Source organism: Gobio gobio (genome assembly GCF_949357685.1).
Source record: "Gobio gobio genome assembly, chromosome: 6".
NCBI classification, from domain to species: domain Eukaryota; kingdom Metazoa; phylum Chordata; class Actinopteri; order Cypriniformes; family Gobionidae; genus Gobio; species Gobio gobio.
Window position 1 is genome coordinate 9,891,284 of NC_137102.1, and position 26,253 is coordinate 9,917,536.

The window sequence follows — 26,253 nt, forward strand, 5'->3', positions numbered from 1 at the left end:
CCATGACCTCTTGTTTATTATTGAGTAGAGACACTATAAGAGAAAAAAAAAGCTTGATCGTGCAAACCGGAGACTACAGTTCCAGGATGGAATTTCTAGGACCCTAGTTTTGTATGTAACAGTTTATCCAATTTTTAGCACTTACTATTCAAAACTGTAAGTTTATTAATTTTCAGGAGTGATTTAAAGTTGTAATTATTTACATTTAATTGATATATTGTCCTAACCAACCCCTAACCCTAAACATAACTGTTGATAACCCTCTTTTTAACGACTGTTTCAATATATGAGCCCCTATATTCTGGTTGTAAATGCAGGTTTCTTGGTAAGAAAGATTAATTTTTCAGCACAGAACTAAGCTATTATCTGTGTATGCGTAAGACTTCTTTTTCATTAGCCGCAGAACGTTGTGGCGCTTCTCGTCTGGTGTGCGACCGGCTTAACAAAGTGCAGTAAACAGTGTTTGCGCTACAATCTTTAATGTTTATGAATTCTATAAATTAAAATGTGATAATAAATACCAGTTTGCAACATCAAGAACTGTTTTTTCAAAGACAAAATAACTGATGGAGCAGAACTGGCTAGGTGGCGCTATCACAAAAGAAACATGACTCCTACAAAGGAGATCCTGAAACTGCAACCTCCGGTATTGCATGATTTTACTATTGCAAACCACGGATGTGCAAAGTTGTCTCATTTCAAAGACTACTTCTTCTGGAGGTTGCGTTTGTTGGCTGCATATGTCATTGAGGCTGCCTCATTTGAGAAAAGTAACATTATATTGAAAAGTTAGAAAGAAATGTCAGTAATTTACACCTCAGAACACCACTTACACCACCTCACCTGCAGAATAACAGGCAATTATGGTTACATTTCGTAAATTACATATGAGGCTGACAAATGCGACATCCAGAAGAAGGCCTTCGAAATGAGCCACAGCTACAGTTATATGTTTTTCAGGAAACACTATTTAGTTAATTTCTCAAACGAAGCCTTAGGATTTAAGTAGTGTTATGTCGTTGTATGGAAAACGCACACCAGATCGATAAGAGGTCTTTTCCTGGATATCCTAGAAGGTTAAATTTACCACAGCAATGTAACTACTTGCAGAAATTTAATGTATTTAATGTTAAAGTATGCATAATTCTACCTCATAATGAAGTTTGATTATTGAAACTTTCAAATGATACTGTACATGATGGCTCTTTGATACCATAAATAATATTAAATAATATTTGATAAAAAGAGATCTCACTGTTCTAAGTTGGCTGTAGACACAGAACAAAAGCATCTGTGAAGCCAAAGTTGACAAAAAAAAAAGAATGGAAAAAGAAATTGAAAAGAAAGTCTGCATTGAACATATTGAAAGTCCTCTAGAAAATGCAGAATCTGTTAAGCTTCCACTGGAAAAAATCAAATGAATTCTCACAGCTAATATCCAGTTCAAGCCAAACTTGACTTTTGCAGGCCACAATAGAAAATACTTTTCAGAAGAACCCCAACAGCGAACCCTGGTTGTCTATTTCCTAACAAAAAGCCTCTATTATCTGTTAACCTTCAGTTCTTGGCTATTGTGAGTTAAAGAGACATAGACCTAACAAAAAAGTTGTAGAAAAGAAAGGCGACCAGAAGTGCATTCATATTTTTTATTAAAATATATACTTAAAAAATGTGGATATAAAACACTTTGACAACATTCATTCACACAAGCTCAGTGTGCTGCAGCATTCTTTGTGACACTTCTATTTGATTTAAGTGTAATCTGCAGTTTTGCAAATTAAGCAAACTTCACACAAGCAAATGAAGTTGAACTGAACTACATCTCATACAGATGTAGAAATACTCCCCTGTTCCTCTGTAAGCTTTCAGAGCTGTAATGATAATGCTGCAATTATATTTCAACAAGGGAGCACTTCACAAGATGTGTAGAGAGGCCGAGTCTGTGATTTCTCCTCTCACATTCGAATGTAGCCAATATAACTGAAATCCCTCTATGTAAAGTCCTGTTAAAGTAACAGTTCACCTAAAAATGAATATTCTGTCATAATTTACTCACCCTTACATCGTTCAAAACCTGTATGACTAACTGTGGAAAATAAATTCGTACGACTGCCTTGATTGCTCTATTCCTACAATCCCAGTGAATGAGAACTGAAGATTTCAAGTTTAAAAATCTAAGCAAAAACACCATAAAAGAATCCATACAACTCGTGTGCGATAGTCCAAGGCTTCTGAAGTCATAGAATAGCTTTGTGTGAGATATACACCAAAACGTAAAGATTATTCGCCAATAATTGTTCCCTCGTTAAGCCAGTGTAGATTTTGGGGAACTGATCAACCCAATTTGTGAATGAATAATTTAAAACCAATGTAAATTTAATCATCCAATTCGCTGAAAAGATTTATTTGAATTCTTAAAGACCGATTCAATTGTTCCTCATACATGGAATACAGGGCCGGAGTTGCATGGAGCACTTTTATATTTTAAAAATGTATTTGCATCTTTTTTGAAGCTTGAAAGCTTTAGTTCCCGTTATTTGTAACTGAATAAAAAAGAGAATCACATTTTCTCATTCTGTTTTAACATAGAATGTAAGCCATGAGGGTAAATGATTAATACTTTAAAAACATCAAATGAAAAAGAAATGCATTTTGTTCAATATACCCATTTCGTTTTTTCGCCACTTACTTTTGTCACGTTGTCATGGAACCATGAAACATGGCATTGTAGCACAAAGTGATTTGTGATGCTTACTTCCTGTATACGCCACCATCGTCAAAAGATGGCCCTGTCCCAAATGGCACACTTCATGTGCACTTGCGCTCTTGTGGACTTACAATAGATGCTGCATACACATGTCTGTTAAGTCCACAAGACCGTAGGGTGTCCTGTTTGTCATTTTAGGTTTCAGAAAGGGGGTTTGAGAGCGCTCTCAATGCACACTTTTGCTGAGCCTGCACTAAAGGCCCTGTCCCAAATGGCACACTTCATATGCACTTTCAGTCTTGTGGACTTACAATGGCTGCCATGTGCACCTATCCGTTAAGTCCATGAGACTGTAGAGTGTCCCATTTGTCATTTTAGTTTTCAGAAGGGTGCTCGCAAGCTCCACCTTTGCGGTCGATATGCGCCCTCGATGCACACTTTTACTGAGCCCACACTGGAGCAAGCTCCGCAGCAGACTTCTTCCAGACATTCAAAGCAGTGTTACGTCACAAAAAAATGCAGGACAAATTTGTAGGAAAACCGTGAGTGTTGAGGGTGCCATTTGGGACAGGCCCAAAGCAAGTTAGTCTACCCAACAGACAAAGCAGCATTACGTCATGAAGGTGTAACTTGGAGGAAGATCGCAAGGGCTTAGGGTTCCACTTGGGACAGGGCCAAATAGGAACAGGGAAGAGTCCTTTACAATCTGTCATAAGAAGAAGGCAGTCTTATCGCTGTCCATGTTTTTAAAGTCACAAAATCATCCATTCTTTTTGCTCCTCCGTCAAGTTTTTTTTTTCCTGCTAACAAACAAAAAACAAAATCACCATCACTTCTCTTATTAACACAAAATCACCTTACCACATCACTGTCCACAAAAAAAAATCCATCATAAAAGTGAAATTCAGCTTTTGTCGGTAGAAAACAAAAGAAAAAAGACTTCATATCTGAAGTATCTTTATGTTTTTCTTTCAAGTTCATAGCCCAGAGAGAGATCCAAGCGTACATACAGAGAATATGAATGTCACTGAATGGCAAGCCTAGTTGGCGACTCCCGCATCCTTTCCAATGTACATGTCAGCGAGTTTTTTAAACTGCGGCCCCCAGTTAGAGAGGTAATCATATTCATGGTCTCCCTCAGTCACGGAGGACTCCAGAGAGCTCAGTGACTCAGCGCTTGATCCATTGCCCTCATAAGCATAAGTGGCGAGAGAGTCATAGGGAGGTGCGAATGGGTCTGTGTCATTTTCCTGCAGTCTGCTAATAATGAAGTCTCTGACATCCGCGCACTCCTTCATGGGTGAAGGTCTGTGATAGGGAAACAGCATCTCAGGAATGATGTCGCGCCGCAGCTTGTTGCTTTCAATCACCTCTGGGTGGCGCAGTGTGCCAATGTCAAAAGCTTGAGTGTCCTCCTCGCCGCCCCCCTCGTCGTTGTAGCTGACTACGTTATCCCTGACATCCTCTTTAGAGATGATCAGCGGTTCCTTCCTCCTCTGCTTCTTCAAAGCTGAGAACAGCACCACAATCACTGGAAAAGAGTGAACAGATATGCCTTGGTTAGAGTTATTATTGTTAAAGTTGGAAAAATCCATGCATATGTTTTTTTTGGTTGTTGTTGTCATAACTGGATTGTCTGGAGAAATGACAGACTTTTCTCTGGTGACGCATGCAGAACCAATCATAACGTTAAATCAACGGCAAGCTCGCATTCAATCTGCCTGTCTCCAATCAACAACCAGTCAACACTCAGATGTACGTACCAATACAGAAACAAAGGTCTGTCACAACTTCCATTACCATAGAGACAGAGCGTATTTAGGCCACGCCCACACTGGGGGGGAAAACAATCCAACGCTCTCCATTGACTTTGCATTGCGGGAGGCTGCCTCATTGTCATTTCGGACTTATAACAAAAAACAGAACAATGTCTAAAAGCTGATATGTGACAAGGTGTACAGCAAACAAGCTAAAAAACACAGAAATAAGTTTTTATAAGCTGTCCACCCAAAAAAACGAGCGTTTAAGAAGATAAAAGTGGATACAGGCAATACGAAGTGAAGCTTCAGCAGGAAGAATGGGTACATTTTGGGATCCTGACACTCAGTATGCCTCAATATGTCTGTGTGCAGTAAACATTTTGTCACTGTTAAGTCAAATATCCAAATGTCCGTTTTATATATTATATTTACTGTCGCTGATTACGTTCCCCTCTAGTCGTCGTAGTTCTCAGTGTAATATGACCCGCACGCTCTGTCTCAATGGCCTGAATCCACTTTTTTGTACTTAAACGCTCGTTTTTTGGGTCAACAACTTATAAAAACGTCTGGGTTTTTGCTTCTTGGTTTTGTTTAGCTTGTTTGCTGTACACCTTGTCACATATCAGCTTTTATACATTGTTCAGTTTTTTGTTATAAGTCCGAAATGACAAAAAGGCCGCTTCACGCAATGCAAAGTCAATGGAGACGGTTTGATTGTTTCCCCCCCCCGATGGGCGTGGTCTTCAGATTATGACGCATGTCGCTCTGTCTCTATTGTTGGGGGTAATGCACAAGTAATGTGACTTTCATTATCAGATTACTTTTTTCAAGCATTACTTTTAAATTTACAACCAAATATCTGAGTTACTATTTCAAATAAGTAATGCAAGTTACTTTGTTTTCCCATTTATTGACTGATACCTCTCCTATCCCCTTGTTGAGGGAAATTGTGAGTAAAGTGCAGAGGTGTTGTGTGCGCTGTGTAAACATGATGGTTATTGTAGTTCTAGGCTTATCCAATCCTGCTCATGGAATGCCATCATCCTGCAGATTTTAGCCTCAACAAGCTCCAACACTCTTATCTGGAAGTTTCTGGTAATCCTGAAAACCTAGATTAGCCGATTCAGGTATTTAATTAGGGTTCAAGCTAAACTCTGCAGAACAGTGGCCCTCCAGGAACAGGTTTGGACAACCCTGTTCTAGACTTAATGTGAACATGCATTTACTCATCTCACTTGCACAAAAACAGATTTAGTATTCCTCAAAAGGAATAAAACAGTGAAATGCAAACTCAGATTATTACGAAAACCTGCAATAATTAAATATGTTATATACAAATAAACCTTATGTATTTCATCTCACTTTATTAACCAATGTCTTTTGCTGCTGACCCAAAAATGACATCACATTTGTGTTGAACTTTCTTCTCTGTGTGTCCAATTCTTCCGCAATTCAGAATGGCAGCACAGCTGAAAGTTTTGTTTAAATTGCACCCTCTACAGTAAAGGTGTGAATTTGAATTTCCTTCACCCTGAGGCTTATTCATTTCACTTTTGGTATGAAAGGGCCTTTGAGTTTGCCAAAAATATAACTTTTTTTGTGTTTAAAAAAAGCAAACAAGCAAGCCCAGCCCAGGTGAGAAAAAGTAATGCGAAAGAAAAATAACGCATTACTTTTCATAAAAAGTAACTAAGTTACTTTTTTAGGGAGTGACACAATATTGTAATGCATTACTATTAAAAGTAAACTATCCCCATCACAGTCCGTTACATTGTAACTTCAACAAAACCTACAATGAAATAATGAAAACTAACATTACTGGGGAAAACTAAACCAAAATGCATTTTCATGACTCAAAACTTGTGAAACATGGTATATTATAAAACTGGAAACATTTACAACTCAACTGCATTAAACATTAAAGGGTTAGTTCACCCAAAAATGAAAATTAGACCATGATTTACTTACCCTCAAGCCATCCTAGGTGTATATGACATTCTTCTTTCAGACTAATAAAATAGGAGTTGTATTAAAAATGTCCTGGCTCTTCCAAGTCGATTGTTGGGTCATTTGAGTCTATAAAAGTGCATCTATCCATAGTAACTGCTCCACACGGCTCCAGGGGGGTGAAGTGGTGCGTTTGTGTAAGAAAAATATCCATATATAAAACTTTGTAGACTAAAATAACTAGCTTCCGGCGGTAAGAGAGAGTAACCCCTGACGTGATGTATAGGAGCATTGCAAGCTTTGACGCCTCTCGTGGATAGGGCTGGGCTACAAACTCAAGCCACTCTTCTATTTTCGAAATCCTCTGCTATTTCTCTTTAAAAATTCTCGTTTTAGACTTTAATTCATGACCGGTGTTTTGTTTTGCTTCTGCGTTCGTCAATACGCATGTGTCAAGGCTTCAAGAGTTACTCTTTCACCGTAACTTTTTACTCTTTCACTTGAGTAACGCTGACCGCTGAAAGCTAGTTAATTTAGTCTATAAAGTTTTAAATATAGATATTTTTCGTACACAAACATGCCACTTTGCTTCAGAGGGCCTTTATTAACCTCCTGGAGCTGTGTGGAGCAGTTATATGATGGATAGATGCATTTTTATGGACTTCAAAAATGACCCAACAGTCACTGCCATTATAAAGCTTGGAAGAGCCAGGACATTTTTAATATAACTCAGATTTTATAAATTTTTTTAAATGACACCAGTTAGCGCATTATCTTTGGCAGCCGGAAAAACTAAAACTAATGGTGAAAAAAGGTTGCCATGGGTTGCAATGTGAATAATGATAATAATAAAAAAACAACTATGACTTTGCTAAGAAGGATACAGTAAGGTCGGTGGGTATGAACTCACTAAGAAGGATAAGGATGCAGAGAAGTATCGCCACTAGCGCCCCAGTGCTGAGGCCAGCAGAGAGCAGCAACGCATCGACACTGCAGGAACGCATGTTGCCGGTGGCGTCACAGCTGCACACACGAATGGTCAACGTGCTTGTGCTGCTCTGGATGGGGTAGTCGCTGTCGGAGATAACCACTGGCAGATAGTAGACACTCATTTCACGCCTGTTAAATCCACTTCTTCTGGTCAGGATTCTGGCTGTGTTATCTTTGGGAGAGGTGGGGGTTAAGAGAACATTCAAACAGTCAGAGCTGGAGATATTATCTCATGCTGAGTCAGACAACAGGAAAAATAAAGTTGTTTTTGTTAGTGCCAAAATAGAAAAACAAAGATTAAACATGCTTTTTCCATAAGCTTCGAGGTTTAAACGTCAAAGGAAAGATTTATTCACCTTCATTATCAAAGATGGTGAAGTTTGGATTCGACGGACTCAAGCTGAATACAAATTTGTGACCCACAAGAGGATCGTCTGTGTCGATGGCACTGATAGTCTGTAAGAGCTGGAATGGTAGACATGTTTTTGAATATGCAGAATAATACGTCGTCTCCAATCATTTTATTTTATATAGAAAGCATTCATAATTTTACGAAAGCCTTTATGGTCATACATTCAAAGGTAAATATGAAATATAAATACCTCGCCAGCTTTGACATTCTCACACACAAATGTCTCATAAATCATGGCAAACTCTGGCGCATTGTCATTCACATCCAAAACTTTAATCAAGACAGGAACACGGCTTCTTTGATGAGGGTTATCTGATGAGAGTATCACAGTGTAAAACAGCCAGGAAAGATAGTTTCATTCTCATACTAGGTTTAAAAAATTGCTTTTCCATGTGACACATCATATATATGCGATGTGTCACCATGCAACACTATTTCATTATGCATGTATTTACTTACTCATCTCACTGGCCAGGACTGAGATGTTGTGCCACTTTGACACTTCCCTGTCAAGAGATTTAAGAATCGTGATGGATCCATTCTTGGGGTCGATGTGGTAGAGTCTCTCTGGGTCTGTGTGGTGATCTATTGCATATCTATGGGCAGGTTTAAGAAATAAATAAAAATAAGTTGAATAGTCACTGACATTTCCTGAAGTTTGAAGCATTGCATAGCAGTTGTTATAAACTGGATCAGCCAGCTGCCAGGAAATTGTTGTAAATTAGATTTTTATATATTGTATATATAAATAAAATATTGAAATAAAAATAAATAAATAAAAAAAGATTGAAACTTTATATCTCATAACTGAAACTTAATTTTCTGTCATTCTTCAACTTTATATGAACTGTAACTATATACAATATGACTTGATATTTCACAATTTTCACCTCATTTGTGACCCTGGACCACAAAACCATAAGGCATAAGTCACATTGACATATTTGTGGCAATAGCCAACAATACATTGAATGGGTCAGAATTATCATATGTTAAAGGATTGGTTCACTTTTAAATAAACTTTTGCTGATAATTTACTCACCCCCATGCATGTCATCCAAGATGTCCATGTCTTTCTTTCTGCAGTCAAAAAGAAATGAAGGTTTTTGATGAAAACATTCCTGGATATTTCTCCATACAATGTACTTCAATGGGCTCCAAACGGTTCAAGGTCCAAATGACAGTTTCAGTACAGCCTCAAAGGGCTTTAAACGATACCAAACAATACCAGACGATGAATAAGGGTCTTACCTATCGAAACGATCAGTTTCTGTGAGAAACTGAGCAGTATTTATGCTTTTATTTACCTCTTATCAGACAAACGTGACCATCTCAGCTCCACCATAACTTCCGCTAAGTGAGGTCAAAATACGAGCCTGGTCATAGAGGTATTCGTAGATGCCTCATTAGCGCCTGCACGGATCAGTAGAATGAGGCATCTACGATCGATATATCTATGACCACGCTCGTATTTTGACTTCACTAAGCGGAAGTTATGGCGGAGCTCAGAGATTATCATGTTTGTCTGATAAGAGGTAAAATAATGGCATAAATACTGCTCGTTTTCTCGCAGAAGCTGATAGTTTCGCTAGATAAGACCCTTATTCATCGCCTGGTATCGTCTGGTATCGTTTAAAGCCCTTTGAAGCTGTACTGAAACTGTCATTTGGACCTTGAACCGTTTGGAGCCCATTGAAGTCCATTATATGGAGAAATATCCTGGAATGTTTTCATCAAAAACATTAATTTCTTTTCGACTGAAGAAAGAAAGACATGGACATCTTGGATGATATGGGGGTGAGTAAATTATCAGCAAAAGTTTATTTAAAAGTGAACTAATCCTTTAAGTAAAGATAATGTTCCATGAAGTTATTTTGTAAAATTTCTACTGAAAATATATAAAAACAATGTATTATTAGTAGTAATATGCATTGCTAAGGACTTAATTTGGGCAACTTTAAAGGCAATTTTCTCAATATTTGGATTTTTTTGCACCCTCAGATTCCAGATTTTCAAATAGTTGTATCTCGACCAAATATTGTCCTATCATAACAAACCATACATCAATGGAAAGCTTATTTATTATTTATTTTTGTGGTCCAGGGTCACATTTCAAAATTTGTATTTCTCATCATGTTAATCATTGTTGGGGAAAGTTACTTTGAAAAGTAATGCATTACAATATTGCGCTAAGGCCTGTACACACGGGGACGCATATCGGCAGCATTTTTCGTGACGTTTTTTGGCGCGTCTTGAGTGTTCCCACCCAAGCGATTCTTTTATTTATTTATTTATTTTTCACTGGCAATGTGCCGAGTGAACGTGGAAATTCAGTAGATGGCGCTCCCGGTACACAAGGTGGTGCTGTGGCACTTTGCGCTTCTGACACTCGCTTGTCACACAGAAGAAGAAGAGAGACAGTATTTACGTGCTTGCCAAAACCATAGAGATATTATGTCTATGGCCAAAACCATTCACACACTTTTTACTAACTAGCAAGCAGCATTAGCTGCTCATCTTCTTCTTTGTCTACTTACTACTTCTTCGCCGTATCAATGTGTGCTCGGCAAGACCGTTTTGTGCTTGAACGCCACCAAGTCGTGTTTTACTGTCTCTTCAGCTGCTCCAGGCACGTAAACAAAAACGGCCGATCTCATTGGTCGGCCAGTTTTTAACACGCCGCGTCAAAATAACAAAAACAAACCCGCCTTCGGTGTGCACACTCACATTGGCGCCCTTTATTTAGTCACGAGGCATTAAACGCGGGCGAAAATCGTCCCGGTGTGAACAGGCCTTTACTCCCTTGAAAAGTTACTAATTGCGTTACTTCGTTAAGTTTTAAGAAAAGTAATGTGTTATGTTACTTTTGCGTTACTTTTACTCACCTGGGCTGGGCTTGTTTGTTTTTTTATGATATTTTATAACAAAAAAGGTCTATTTTTGTACAAATGTAAAGACACTTTCACACCAAAATTTTAATAATAAGCCTCAGGCTGAGGTACAGTATAGAGGGCGCAGCTCAACAAACCTTTCAGCTGTGTTGCCATTCGAATCTATTTTTGACTAGTTTTGAGGAATACTGAATCTTTTTTGTACAAGTGAGAAGAGTAAATGCTCACATTTAGTCTAGAACTACAATCAACTGTTCACACATAAAGCCTCTGTACTTACTCAACATGGGGACAGGAGAGCTGTTAGTCAAATAAATGTGAAAAAGTAACTCAGATATTTTTTGTAAATTTTGTTGTAAATTTTAAAAGTAATGCATTACTTTACTAGTTACTTGAAAAAGTAATCTGATTACATAACTCAAGTTACTTGTAATGTGTTACCCCCAACACTGATGGTGATTTCCAACAACAATTGTAACTTTTCATCTCACAATGTTCCCAATTTTATAGTAAACTTTCTCCTAATTCTGTTTTATTTTTTACCCATTCAGCATGTCACATATGATTGTTTTTTTTGTTTTGTTTTTTAAAGTATTTTTAAGTTTTCAGAACCAATAGTGGGCATCACTCCAACACGTTCCTGTACTGTTAGTACATAGTAATTAAACTCACTGGGGCAAATTCACCAAACAGTTGCACCACATTTTGCATTTGCATCTCATTTGCTAATCACCCACAATCCAGTTTCACCATGCGCTATCGGCATGTTTAGTACAGTGGCATGTGTATTTAAATTGTCATTCGTTTCACTGCACACAAATCTTTTCTATGTAAATTAGGCTAAATACAGATTGTGCCTTATATGCCAAAAGTCAGCACTATTGTTGTTTGTGTTCTAGATATCATGGTAGCAGTAATTCATCAAATGATAATCAAATGAGGAAGAAGAGCGTAAACTGGGCATATATTCAATTAAATTGTTTGGATATATTTCTTGAAGTTTTACATTCAAGTGCATTTTTGTAATTTTAAAGAGTCGATTCAGGCACTGGAGCAATGCAGCTCCAGTGAAGTATGTCAGATTCCGGTAATGTGCTGTACCTTCCACAACCTAGAGCAGAATCAGCCTGCAAGACTGGGAATTGCAGCATACAAATTGCATTCAACAATTTTTTTAGGGTGTGTTTGTGCCGTTATCTGATTTGCATAATTTATTTAACGATTTGTGTGTTGTGCAGACAGTGTGCGCAAATAAACTACTGCCAGCAGGTGCAAACCACTTTGGTGAATTCCCTGCAGTAAGTGTTGAATTATTAAATATTTCAATTGCTCACTGGATTGGGTAATCTGTGGCATCGGGGTCCCAGGCTGTAATAGTTCCGATTGCAGTTCCTTTTGGTGTGTCCTCATTGACCTCAAAGACATACTGAGGCCTGCTGAAGATAGGAGGCTCGTCCACATCTTTGGCTGTGACCTTGACAGTGGCTGCGTCTGAGAATGGGCCCAGATGAAGGAAGTTGGGGTCCTGGTGTGTGTTAGTCACCTCCACTTTCACAGTGTACACACGCTTGCTTTCATAGTCCAGTTTCTGGATGAAGAGTGGTTGTACATATTTTCACAGCGTTATGAATCATAACACATTCATAAATATTGATTCCAGTTTTTACCTTTTTGACAACGATAACACCCTCTTGGGATATCTCATCTGTTATTATATCGAGATACTCTTTGCCGTCTCCATCTACAATTCTGTATTTCATTTCAGCATTTTCTCCCTCGTCACCATCATTGGCTTTGATTCGGCCCACAGTTGTTCCGATTTCTGTAGACTCATAAGTGCTTAGGTGGTAAGAACCTTGAAAAGGAAAGAGGTTCTGTTAATTTCAACCATATGCAGTATTTTTTGCACATTTTAGTCTTAATTCTTAGGCTTTCGTGGCCTTTAAAGTCAACATTGACCCTATTTCATGCATTTGGTTGTTATTCTTAAGATAAAAATGATCCTCATATTTTAATCAACTTCAAATAACTTGTTCTTCCTCTGAATGGACATTTTTATTTTTTGCTGATGTCACTTAGGCACTTTTTGTTATAATTTTGGTGAATTAAATGTTAAGCAATAGCAAAAAAAGTATCACCTTATTTTGGTGAAATGACATTCCATTATGTTATTTAATGTACAAATTAATGTACAAACTGTTAATGTACAAACAGTTCCACCTGTTAAAAGTTGTTCAAATATGTCAGAAATACAATTCACAGAAGTACAATACTTCAGAAAATCAATTCAAACAGTAGATAGGTTGCAATTCACTTTGACATTTTTTCAAAGCACAATAGCACATATTAGTGACATCTTACTGTAAGCAAAACGTGGCGGGCTGTCATTAACATCTGTTAGAGTAACGTTGACCATGGTGGTTCCAGACAGACCACCCATCTGTCCTGCCATGTCTTTGGCTTGAATAACCACCTGATACTCCTTCCGAACTTCCCGGTCCATATTGGAAAGTGCTATTCTGACAATTCCTGCACAGAAAACACAGTGATTAACCAACAAGCATAAAAACAATGTAAATGTAAAATTTGTATATTTATATTTTATATAAAATATATTGAATCTATTTAAAAATGTATACTTTTACACAGCAAGGACATATTGAATTGGTCAACAGTGCAAATACATTTATAATGTTACAAAGGATTTCTATTTCAAATAAATTCTGTTCTTTTGAACTTTCTATTCATCAAAGAATCCTGAAAAAATTTTGTATTGCGAATTCCCCAAAAAATATTTAAGGGTTACTTCAGCGATTAGCATTAAGCTTTGTATCAGTAGAAACCCGGTAGTATATTCAAATTATTGTACTTTCCCCCCTCATGTCCCCCTGAGACGAGAGAATTGTGTATTTTATTTCTGGAAAAAATCCTCCGATGACGCAAATATCATCATTTTGCGCCATCGGAGGATTTTTTGGCCAGAGGCTAGAGACTACAGCCAGGCAGTAGAAGGAGCTAGTTCTGCATGTTATCAACCTGCCCACAGGGGAGAGATCTCACTCACAGAATGTAAATGCGCACGGCCGCTCGGGCATTCATAACGGAGCGGTGCGGAGCAAAGTGAATGTTTAAATTTTTCAATGAATTCCTATGAAAGTTAAGCTTCCATAGGCATGATATGATAAAGCGCCAGACTCGACACGCGTCCTGAATATTGATGCAGCCTGCTCTTACCTCAGCTCTTCGCTCTCGTGATGAATTAAATCTGACTCCTGCTGCGTTTGTGTCATGACTTTCGTTTGGCTCACTCACACTTTATTGAAAAGACACGTTCAGTTTTTAATTGTAGTGTCTGTTCTCTAACTGAACAAAACTATTTTATTACTATGAATATCAAAACGACGTTGGGGGCGGTGCCGCGGTGGGCAAGTGATAACCAGTAGCCGTGACTTTGGGAGTGGCCTCGTAGGGAAGCGAAGCAAGTGCATTCTGGGAGTTGTTGCCTTTCATCCACATGAGACAAAAAAAAAATGTTCTGTCTTTTCTCGGTCTAGAAGGCACCAAATTCAAAAATAATTTCACATTTCTACTACATAAATGACCCAGTTTAAATACACATTCATCTTCCCAGCGCTGAAGTACCCCTTTAAGCAGCACAACTATTTTCAACATTGAAAATAAGAAATGTTTATTGAGCACCCAACCAGGGCCGTCGCTAGTGGGGTGAAAGGTGGTGACAATTATAGGGGCCCCCACTGCCCAGGGGGCCCACTAAATCCAGTAGTTATGCTACATATTCCCCTACTCTTATGAATCATTATAGTATATACATTTGTATGCCTGATAGTTTAATGAAAACCACTAAAACATAACGTCATTAAAAGGAAAGAAAGGCCAGGAAAATTGCTTAAGTCTATCAAAATGTTCTTTAACATTAATACAAATTATACGTTTCAACCACTTGGTGGAATTGGAATGTTCCCTTATGGCCTGTATACACCGGGACGATTTTTGCGCGTGTTTACCGCCTAAGTTTAACGTTTCGTGACTAAAAAAAGGGCACCAATGTGAGTGTGCACACCGAAGTGCAAAAAAAACACGTTAAAAACTGGCCAATGAGATTGTCGCTTTTGTTCATGTGCCTGGAGCTGCTGAAGTTATAGTAAAACACGACTTGGTGGCGCTTAAGCACAAAACGGTCTTGCCGAGCACACATTGATAAGGCGAAGAAGAAGTAAGTAGACAAAGAAGAATATGAGCTGTTAATGCTGCTTGCTAGTTAGCAAAAAGTGGTTATGGCAAGCACGTAAATACTGTCTCTCTTCTTCTTCTGCGTGACAACCGTGTGTCAGAAGCGTAAAGTGCCGCAGCACCACCTAGTGTACCGGGAGCGCCATCTACTGAATTTGCACGTTCACTCTGCAAATCAGCAGTGATAATCGCTTGGGTGTGAACACAAAGAAGCGCTGAAAAACGTCTCGGAAAAAATGCAGCTATAATGCATGTAGGTGATTTTGAATTCATATTTTATGTCGATAAACAATGGTTAGCCTACATACTGTTAAAACTAAATGTGGAATTGATATCTTTGTAAGATTGGCGACTCTATAGAACAGTGGAACTTTAGTGGTCGGGAGCATTTCCGTTGTGTTGTGGCTTTTTAGTTGTGTTGTGGCTTGTTTCCATTGTGTTGTGGCTTTTGTGGCTTTTTCGTTGTGTTGTGGCTTGTTTCCATTGTGTTGGGGCTTGATTTCGTTGTGTTGTGAACTTATGTTTGCTTTTTATATTGCGTTGTAGGCTTGCTACGATAGTCGGTGTTGCCGGTGTTACCGGTGTCCAGACTCAACACCGGTTACATCACTTGCCCACCGTGGCACCGCCCACCGTCTTTTTGATTTTTTTAATAGTAATAAAATAATTTAGTTCAGTTAGAGAACAGACAATACAAATAAAAACTGAACGTATCTGCTTAATAAAGCAGGATCCGACCGTCTCGGCAGCGGCAGGAGTCATTCATCAGATTTAAGAGTGAGGAGCTGACTGAGATGATCGTGGAAGATTCGGTTTTAAAGCGAAACGTAAAAGCGCCTATTTAAGGGAGTTTGTCATTTGTTTTGAGGTTGTGTTTTTCATTAAAAATAATAGGCTAATGAACCCACAATTCAAGCAACCCGCAGCCGAAATGGCGCTAATTCAAAATCGAAAGTAAAATGTGCACGGCCGCTGTGCGAGCCTCCACGCGCACCCTCGCGCTCGTGCAGGCGCGTCGAGTATAAACAAGGCTTTACGGACGAACTGTTATTCATTCATGGCGTGCATCCCAATCATAGACTGATCAATGTTTGATCAGTGCCCTGACTACTGAACTAGGGAACTGATTGAGACGCACCCATGGCCTCACAGAGCGCGCGTTTACAGACGAGCTGTCATTCACGGTGTGTGCGCACTGGCGCGTTTTCAGTTCAGAGCGGTCGTGTGCATGTTACTTTCGGTTAGATAGAATTAGTGATTTAAAAGCCTCCGCCGGTGATACCGGTATTACCGGTGTTGTCACACATCAATTAACCGGTGGGAAAATTTCCTCACCGTCACATCCCTATTGCGTTGTGTTGTGCACTACTGGACCACCGTATATAGCCCTACCGTTACCATATATATATACCATATATGATATAAGCGGAGGGCGTTAGGGACCCACCCACATCAATTCTATTTTGTGGAGCCCATAATTCCTTAGCTACCCAACCAGCATATTAGAATGATTTCTGAAGGATCATGTGACTCTGAAGTAGCCTAATGGCTATATATACATAATTTTAATGTATTCTTATATTCTGATTCTGTCTTTTCACTTTTCATTCCATGCACATTACTTATTTATGTACACATTTTTTTAGTTCAGTTTAATTCAGGACAGCAATTTTTGCAGTAAAAGGTAACTATGTATTTGATTCACAGCTCTACTTTTTTTTAAAAAGAGCCAGTATTTTACACTGCTTGGGCTTGCGATTATACCTTCATCTTTATATTTTGCATCCATAACCTTTATATTGCTACATTTATCAAGCTTAACTTGCATTCCTCTCAGCAAAAGCAATAATAAAAGCCTAGCATAGTAATTTGTTCCATTTCAAAGTTTTACTCCATTTTGTGTAAAGCAAATATTCTAGCTGAATTCGTAACCAGGCACAGCAATGTGTGATCTTCACTCTTTGGACATTCCACATAAAAACTAAAGTCACATCCCTGCCTCACCTTGTCAAATGGCCTCAGGCATAAATCATAGTAGTTTGTCAGCAGAGAATATGTTTTCAACAAGATGTTTGGAGAACTCACCTGTTTCAGGATCCACAGAGAAGTATGGCTGCCCTTGCAGGATGCTGTACACAAGTTTAGCACTGTTCCCGTATGTGGCATCATCTGCATCAGTGGCATTGACTTCTATTACAAAAGTACCTATAAATAAATAAGAAAAAAAACATAAATGAGTTTAGAGAATGGAGATGCGAGCAAATGGAGATGCAAGTGCCCTGCATCTCTTTTATGCTGACACCAAATGTTAAAAATGTCCTAATATTTTTTCATCGTACTGCATGCCAATATTTATTTCTGCTGAGGCATTTTAAGGAATTCACAAACATCCGGAGAACTCAATATTTTCATCAAGCATAATTGAGAACTTAACTGTGTCTGTAGAACTATGAAAGACCAACCTCTGAGAAATAAAATATTCCTTTGGGTAGATGCAGTCACTTTAGTATTAAGATTAAACAGATTAGAGTCTATATTATATTATTTTCGGGGAAGGGTTGTGTTTGGCAATATATTTATATAATATTAAAGCTACACTATGTAACTTTTCCGTCCACTAGAGGTCGCCTGTTCAAAACAAAGGCGTAATTTGATGACGCCACGTTTGAGCGCAGAATCTCGGGACATGTGGTCTTCACCTCACAGCCGGTGGGAAACAGTCAGGATAGGACTCGGGCTGAAATCATGTTCATGGATGCGATTATTAACATTACTGTAGTCTGAAGCAGAGCAGGAGCGAGTGTTGTGGAGCTGAGCAAGGCCGCAGGAGCGATTGAAGAGCGGGACTGTTATTATGGCATAGTCGCTGGCGGGACTTTTATTATGAAACGGTTGCCGGCGGCACTTCCTCTTCTCCAGTGCTGAGTGTGAGGTAACGCAGCTCTGTTTATCGTATTATATCTGAGTGTGTTGAAAAGGAAGTTATGACGTTCGCTCGGCGGCTGCTATGACACTTGTTCACAATGCAGTGAGAGTAAAGTGTTTCACTGAATAAAACCGGAGACCGAGGGTGACGCAGATATGACGCAATCGACAGGCAACTCCCTCAAACGCATAGCTCACACGTCCCGGCTCCTTGGTTAAAATAGCAATTTTCTCACGATTTACAAATAGTTGAAAACATTTGGGATATTCTAAGTACTCAACTGAACAAAATATATAACACTGGCCTAATGGTTTCTTGATGTTTTACTGCAAAAATCCTACATAGTTCACCTTTAAATTTGTCAAATGTAAAGAACCAAGCTCTCAAAAAAGGGGTACAGTCATGAGAAGAAAAAAACAGATCGCTAGGTCGTTGTTGTTTTGTTTTCAGAACTGAATTATTAGCATTCATTATTGTTCAAAGTGCCTCTAACCTAGATTTACCACCATTCCTTAAATTAGAAAACACTGATGGAATTGGTTTTGTCCTAGGGTTGTGTGTCAGAGGGTAATGAGTGCTTCATAATATGATGACACTTTCTCTTTGATTGAGGGCAATAATTTCATAAATACGATGTACCGTCCCTTATATTAGATTCTAGATGAACATGAGAGCCCATATCAGAGACGGAAGAACATCATTAGATTTTCTTTGGGGAGACGATGCCAAACAGACTGCTTCACTGCTTGAGGACTGACTTGATTGGAAACGGGATAACCAGAGGTTATTATGATATTACTGAGAAGCAGCATGAATCTCCTGAATATTCATGCGCTGTGAATATGTATGGTGCAGTGTCACTGCTAGCACAGAGCCACTGATTGTGTGAGACAGTGGTGATAGATGATGTGCGAATGGGAATTAGATGTAAATAGAAAATGTGATAAGATGAGCAAATAGAATCTCTTCCATCAGACACTACATCAGGACTCGAGAGAGGCAGTGCCTTGCGGGCCTTTTAGTGTTTACATATATTTGCATTTGACTACCTGCAGTACATATTGTTAACTGTACATTCCTAGAAAACTGCTACTTTTAGGTAATATGGTTATTTTGGATTATTAACAGAACCGTGGTACTAGCTTAATTTGCTATACATTTTTTTATTTACTTATGTGCAACAAACACAGAGCAATAAATAGAAAATGCGAGGTAGTCATTTTAACCTTTCCCCCGTAGTTTGCTATAGTCTCTAGACCAGTCTGTGTTTTCTTTTAATAACTCGTGGGACTATACCATTAATTTATTACTTTTATTTCTAAATTGAGGGGCCACAAAAATACAATAAATCACTGTTAAAGACTTGGATTCCCATCCTAAACATGGACAAAGTAAAAAAAAAAAAACGTTTGATGGAGTATTTCTGTGCCAAAAATACTCCTTCCGGTTTCTCATAAGTTTCGGAAAGTTTCATTAAGGTTCACGGCCGTGTGTTGGAAGCAGGCGGTGAGTAAAACTGCTTCAAATGTCTTTGTGTTGTTAGCTATCGACTTGTTCATTCATTGTTTTTCTATGTAAACACGCACTAGTCTGACGTGCAAAACCGTTCCGTTTGCTACTGCTAACATTAAATCTCATATAATAGTCCATAAACCAAATTATGTCCTCATAAACCACGAGTAAACACACACAAATGTTGCGCTTGACAAGCCGCTTGACAAACCGCTAAGCAAATAGATAAGTTACAGTAACTTACATACCATTGAGACGTCCTGCTGTCACCGTTGCTGCTTCTCCTGTTCAATTTCAGCCTCTAGATCTGATTCTGGATCATATACTGTATGTATGGCTAAATCTGATTGATCTCAAGGGTTTATTTCGGATAACGTTTTTTTGCTTTCAGACGCTCTCAACGCAATAGCTGCACATGCTTGTCATTCTTTAGCTCCGCCCACGATTCGCCTCCAGGCGCTCGTTTTTTTTGGGAAAGACTCGGGACAGCCTATCTTTCTTTTATAAATATAATACAACTAAAGACTTTTCAGAGATATGAAGGATGCAATACTGCTCTATAGGTACTCAAGATTGACATGAGATTGACTGAAACTGAGTGTTTCTCCCCCCCCCTTTAAAGGCTTAAATAAAAGCCAGGAAAAATGTTGTGAAAGTTTAGCTCACTTGTTTAATGCCACACTCCAAAACAGTGCATGCTTCAAAGACTTCTAAACCCTCTAAAAACCAATAGCACTGAGCCATCCTTGACCTTAAAAACACTGCAGTGACAGGAATATCACACCCTGGTGCAGCATTCCGGAATGACAGTAAATGCACTTCAAATAACAACAACGGGAGAAAAAGTAATTTTCATTCACTCACCGACGTCTGACATTTCAGGTACATTGGCAGTGTAGACAGCTCTGGTAAATTTGGGCTCATTGTCATTGATGTCATGTATCTTGACAATGAATTCAGTGGCAGGCTCCAGGGGGAGGCCCGTGATCTTGTTGAATGCCTGGGCTTGCAGTGTGTAAGAGGACTTTTCCTCCCTGTCCAGCCTCTGTGTAGCATGTAAATCCCCAGACTTCTCATCGATACGAAAAACTGTGCCTGCTCCTTCCCCGGAGAGAACGTATGTGGCAGTTCCATCCCCTATGTCTTTGTCTGAGCGAAGCTGCATGGACAGAAAGCAGACAGTGACTTGACCACGTCGCAATGCACAGATTTGAAATTTGGCTCACAATTTGTGGATATTTTTAAATCAAACACTCTAATCACCAGTAGAGCAGCATAAAGTCCTATCTTCAGCAAAATGTTCATATGATATGCTGCCATGTTTTATTAACCAGTAGACTACAGTTAGTCTTGTTTTCAATCATGGTTAGAAGCTTAGAAGCAGCTTATCTTTTGAAGGGAAAGCTCTCTAGGGACAATAGAAACTCATAAAAGCCACAGAGTCTTCAGAACATATTCCATTAAATACTAATGAAGCTTTTAGTCCGTTTTTACCACTGTTTTTTATTGCATTTCCATTTGCATTTCTAAAAATAAGAAATGGCCTTTTAGTACATGAATTATTTCCATGACTTTGTTTTAAGTAGTTATCAGAATTGTAATTATTGCCATCTTTGCCCACACTGTCATACCACTTAGAATAAATTAATATAACTGGATCTCATCACTGTCCTCTATATAGTATTACATTTAAATTGATTGTTGTAGAAATCAAATCAATAACGCTCTGTTGTCTGCCAAAACTTTTTTTTGCCATTTTTTTAAAATAAAATTCAGTTTTAGAATATTTGACTTGAAATAATGTGATAATAATGGCACTTTATTTGATTTTTAAAAAAGCATTTGACTTGGATAAAAAAGTTAGCAAGCAGTGAATAGATGCTCTATTAGTAAAATAAGTTACGTTTTTTGGGGGGAAAAGCTGGAATTTTATTATATTTAGTTATGAATGAAAGTTTAAAAGTCTGGGTATGATTGGGCAAGCCTAAAATAGAAAATTTTAATTTTAACACTCTTAAATGTTCGGTAAAAGTCATTAAGAAGAGACAGTCTTTTTTCTTCTTTAAAATCTTATAGTGGAAAAGTTCCCCTAATTGAAGAATCACCCTGAAACAACCCAGTGGTTGGATGATTCAGTTTCCCTTAAATGAGTTTATTTGCCCTAAAGCTGTTCAACTGTCACCACCTGATGCTTAATTCAATTTTGACCAGTGGGATGAGACTATATGGGTTCTAACAGGCTTCAGTGAATTTAAACAAAATCTAATAAGCAGTTGTTTCATGCGTTTATGAGTGCAGATGCAGGTCCAGCATCTGGCCAGAGTCATGGCCATTTAATGCATTTATCCTGGGCTCTAAAAGCTGTTTTTAGAAAGAGCTAGTGGTCTGATTGCACCAGCTGACCCCTCAAACACACTCAGCAGGATCTCATAACAAACACTTTATATTATCCACACTAACTGATAGAAACTTCAAATGAAAGACATAGGAAAAAGCCACAAAGTGAAATGTTAGCTATTTGCCCTAACATAAACGCTGCTCTGATCAGGGTCCCTAAACAGTGCATGCACTACATAACCTCATATTCCTCCTCACTTTAGAAATAAATGTATGTTGCAGTGCACTTATTTATTAAACAATGCAGTAATAAATGCACACAATTTGTATTAGGCTACTTCTAAGCCTTTATGAATCTTTTGTTGATTCATGTGCTTCAAGTCACATGATTTGAACAAACAGATTATTTAGTAGGCCCCTTTTTTCATGGTTTTATGATACGAAATTAACAAAATTCTAAATATTTCATATAATATTAGATTACAGTTAGACTTTACTGAAAACACTCGCTAGAATATCATCAATTGTTTTGTTTTTTCTGTGTTTTTGTTTACGCGGTTTAACCAGCAGATGTCCTCAGCGAGCGAAGCTTCGAGCGATTCAAAACAGTGAATCGTTTTGCGATGCAATTGGATCAATTGATTCTATTTCAGCGAGACCGCAATGTCATTTCTCTACAACGAAAAAGGGTGTCAATAATCTGTGAAGCATAAACGTACATTTGCAACGGAGTCCGTAATCAATGCACAGGTGAGTGGCATTTTGCGTACTGTCAATAGGCTACAGCCAAACCACATCTGTCACCTGATTGCAGTCAGAACTCGGTTTTGACTGAATAGTTAAGTTTTGCATTTGCATTTAAATGGCAAACTATCTATAGACCCTTTTCACATATCCGGGTTTCTCAGAGCGGAAGTCGTCATAGTTGGGTTAACTATTATAGCTGTGAATGAGAGAATACATTCAATATATTTTTTGCCCATTTGCTCAAATATCAAAAGAAAAACGTCACAATAGTGATTTCACAACTTTCAAAAAATTTATAACGGTAGTCAAAAGAGAGAAATATGTTAATTTTTACCATCACTCCCATAGATGCTGTATTAGAAACACCCTCACAGCAGCGGTAACTTGTTTTTTTAGTAATTTGATGCAGAAGTAATAAAAAACAAAGTACCCTATTAGTGTTATAAATGTAGCCTACATATAAAAAATGAAAATACAAAAAAACGTTGCAGGATTTACAATATTGATGACTGTTAAAACGCGTCATCACAGTCTGTGAAAAGGGTCTATAGGAAGCAAATGTAGCCTATCAGTCGTTCTGGAATTGAATCGTGACTCCCTGAATATGATCGAGTCGTAACCTAAATATCCCAACGTTACTTCACCGGCCGTACATGCGAGCAGCTAAAGAGAAACCACACGATAAATACCTGAATACAAACAATGGACCCTTGACTTCTTTACACTGCAGTGACTTACTGGTGGGTAAATGTCTCTCATTACTTCCCTGGCAAGGGATATTCACTTGTTTCCTTGTTGCCATTTGCAATTTGCGTCGGCGTGAATTTATACGCTCCCTCCGATTCACATCTCACGTCTCCTTGAGATATATGCCAAATACAGTAATTACCCTATCAAGTCCAATATCCAATATAATCCAAAGTGCCCGAATTTAAGTAGACACGTTACAATCGCGCACACGTTTATTACTTTTATGGTTGCATTATTAGTATGTGCTAAAAAATCATTGAATATTGAAAAAAAACATTAAGGTTTTAAACCTAATCGTCGTGTTTGTAGGCCTACTAATACAACAGTGTTTTAATAACAGGGACTGTGCCGCTGAATGTCAGTATGGACTCCTCTTTCATGTTTAATGTGGCATAAATAGGCCTATAGCATGCCTCTGAACTGCAGCTTGATGAATTGCAGTCCCTTCCTTCACACAGCCACTGCAGATGGGTTGAAAGTCAATGGGGGGGATGAAAAGGAGTGAGTGAAATAGCCCATAATTGTTGATTCCTGTCAGGTCTCTGCGGAGCCACTCTGTCCTGGAAATAAGAGCGGCAAAAAACTAAACCCTGGTACAAAGTATTCTGTCTCGAAACGAGTCTCTCCCACTCTCATTCGCTTTCTGTCTCTCTGCCTCTGTGAATATTCATGCCTCAGCGAGTGTGTAATTCATATTTGCGCTACTTTATGTTCTTTGATGATGGCATCAAGTTTTTTGAAAGTGCCTGCCGCAGAGCACCGCGTTTAATTCCAGTGTCAAACCATATAAAGCTCAGGAAAGAGGAATACAACAAATCAGGCATTTGCATCTCCTCCAAGCCCTGTTTTGCTACACAAGGAGGCTTGTTTGTTCTGAGCTTGCGTTATCGTGGACTCTCACCTTGCCGACATACTGATAGGTGCTTCCTGTGTATTCCTCCGACAGGAAGAACTGCCTCCACATCCAATCTCTTTTGGATCTGTGCAGCACCGTTTTATCTCCTTTCATCAGATGGTTCCAGTTGTGAAAGAGATTCCCATCATTCCTCTCTAGCAATATGACTGGAGAGCTCAGGTGCGGAAAGACCAGTGGAAGCAGCCAGAGGAAGTGATTCATTATCATTGCAGCCAATCGATCGTCACGATGACAGCGAGTCCTTATGAATAAGCTAAGTAGGGTGGGCAGTGCTGAATTGAAAGCGATGTAGATGGCAACATCAGCAACCCTGACATTGTAGAATCGCCTTTGATCCTCCTTTGATTCCCTATAAAAAATAATCAAAGCAAAAATGTTAGTGTGTTGGAGGTCACTGCAGCCCTTGTCAAGATGCAACACCCGTTTCTTCTACTGTAATCCCTTTGTTGTTGGCGGAGTATATCCCACAGGGCCTTCATGCAATATTCTTTTCACAGAAGATCAAACATGTAGCCTCACACAAAACCTTGCATTTAACATGCCAGTGCAATTAACAGAAATACTTGCTTCGGTAAACATGTCTAAGGTGGCATTCTACACCAGGTCTGATTTAAGGACAGGTCAGACTGTTAACGTGGGTTAACCAAAAGTGTTCTGTTATTTATGGAATTTTAAGACCTTGACGATGGGTAAATACAAATAAAAGACTACATATGCAGTATAATATAGATAGTTAATATTTACTATTATTAGCTGAACATTGTAGGTTACAAAATAATGAAAGCACTTGCAATTGTTTTGCAGAACATGTAATTTAACAGATTTTGCTGGGTTTAGGCAATTTGTGTTACTATGATAATAGGCTTTATGCCGGACGTCGCATGTACAAACAGGAAACGGGTCTCATTGCATCCGCTTGTCGGAGAAGGTGTTAATGGCAGTAGGAACTGACGGAAATATATCAATGGACTTTTAAGGTAATCAGCTGACCTAGCCAACGCTATCTCACGACCAATTCGTACGTATTTTGCGAGGTGGCTAATTCGTATGAATCTGTACGACCTCACTCGTACGAATTTGTATGTTTTGTCTAAACCCCAGTGACAGGTAGGTTTAGGGGCGGGGTTTGAGGTAGGTCATTCGTACGAATTTGTCAACTCTTGGCAACTCGTCAAACGTACGAATTAACAAAAATCGTACACATTCGCACGAGTGAGGTCGTACAAATTCGTACGAATTAGCCACTTCGTAAAATATGTACGAATTACCGTGAGATCGGGTTGGACCTAGCTAGTTCTTTTTATTGTTGCTGTTTTATTCAATTTAAATATCTAAATGTTACTGGGAAGAAGAAAAATAAAAAACTTTTAAATATCAATCTGCGTATGCGATGAACACTGGTCATGCTCATCTTTGCTCACTCCTTCGAAGGAGGCTCTATACAACGGATCTATATTTAATGAAGCACATACAAAAGACCTAAACCGGAAGCAATGAGACCTGTTTTACAGAGTACGGAAGATTGCTGCGCATAACCCCCATTCAGGTCTGATCTATGTAGAGAACTGGATTGCTCAAAAAGTGAAGCCACCGCGCGCGCCACCATATTGGTATTCCAACGTGATCTCATGAGAATACATGTCTATTTTTACGTAAAGTGTGGTTCTACCACACGTACATTTATAAACATTTTCACACACACTATAACATACAATTTTGACATATTGACAGCACTAAAAACGTAAAATATTGATGTATCCATGTGAATGTGTAGCAGTTCCCATCTATGAATATTAAAATTGTGGCATTGGGACCCACTTTATATTAGGTGGCCTTAACTACTATGTACTAACATTTTAATTAATCATTTGATACAATGCACTTATTGTTATACATGTTTTTACATTGTACTTACATTTAAAAAAATACCTGCATGTAATTACATCTGTAATTAATTTCTGTAGTTACATTTGTAATTACACAGTTGACACTTCCCTTACACCTAACCCTACCCTTAAACTTACCCATAGCACCACACCTGTCCCTAACCCTACCCATATCCCACCTCAATATCAGCAAAGGTGTTTTGCAATACAATTTGAACACA

General features: G+C 38.5%; 1 protein-coding gene across 1 annotated transcript; it reads right to left on the reverse strand.

The window, feature by feature from the left end:
- Positions 1-1,633: 1,633 nt before the first annotated feature.
- Positions 1,634-24,353, reverse strand: cdh10a (cadherin 10, type 2a (T2-cadherin); the record flags this gene model as incomplete). Its single annotated transcript, XM_079819674.1, has 11 exons — positions 1,634-4,238; positions 7,325-7,576; positions 7,761-7,869; positions 8,007-8,128; positions 8,276-8,412; positions 12,042-12,295; positions 12,375-12,562; positions 13,069-13,236; positions 17,044-17,163; positions 20,261-20,555; positions 24,132-24,353. 11 exons carry the CDS (start codon positions 24,351-24,353, stop codon positions 3,748-3,750), a joined length of 2,358 nt encoding a protein of 785 aa, XP_079675800.1. The 3' UTR covers positions 1,634-3,747.
- Between the last annotated feature and the right edge of the window lie 1,900 nt (positions 24,354-26,253).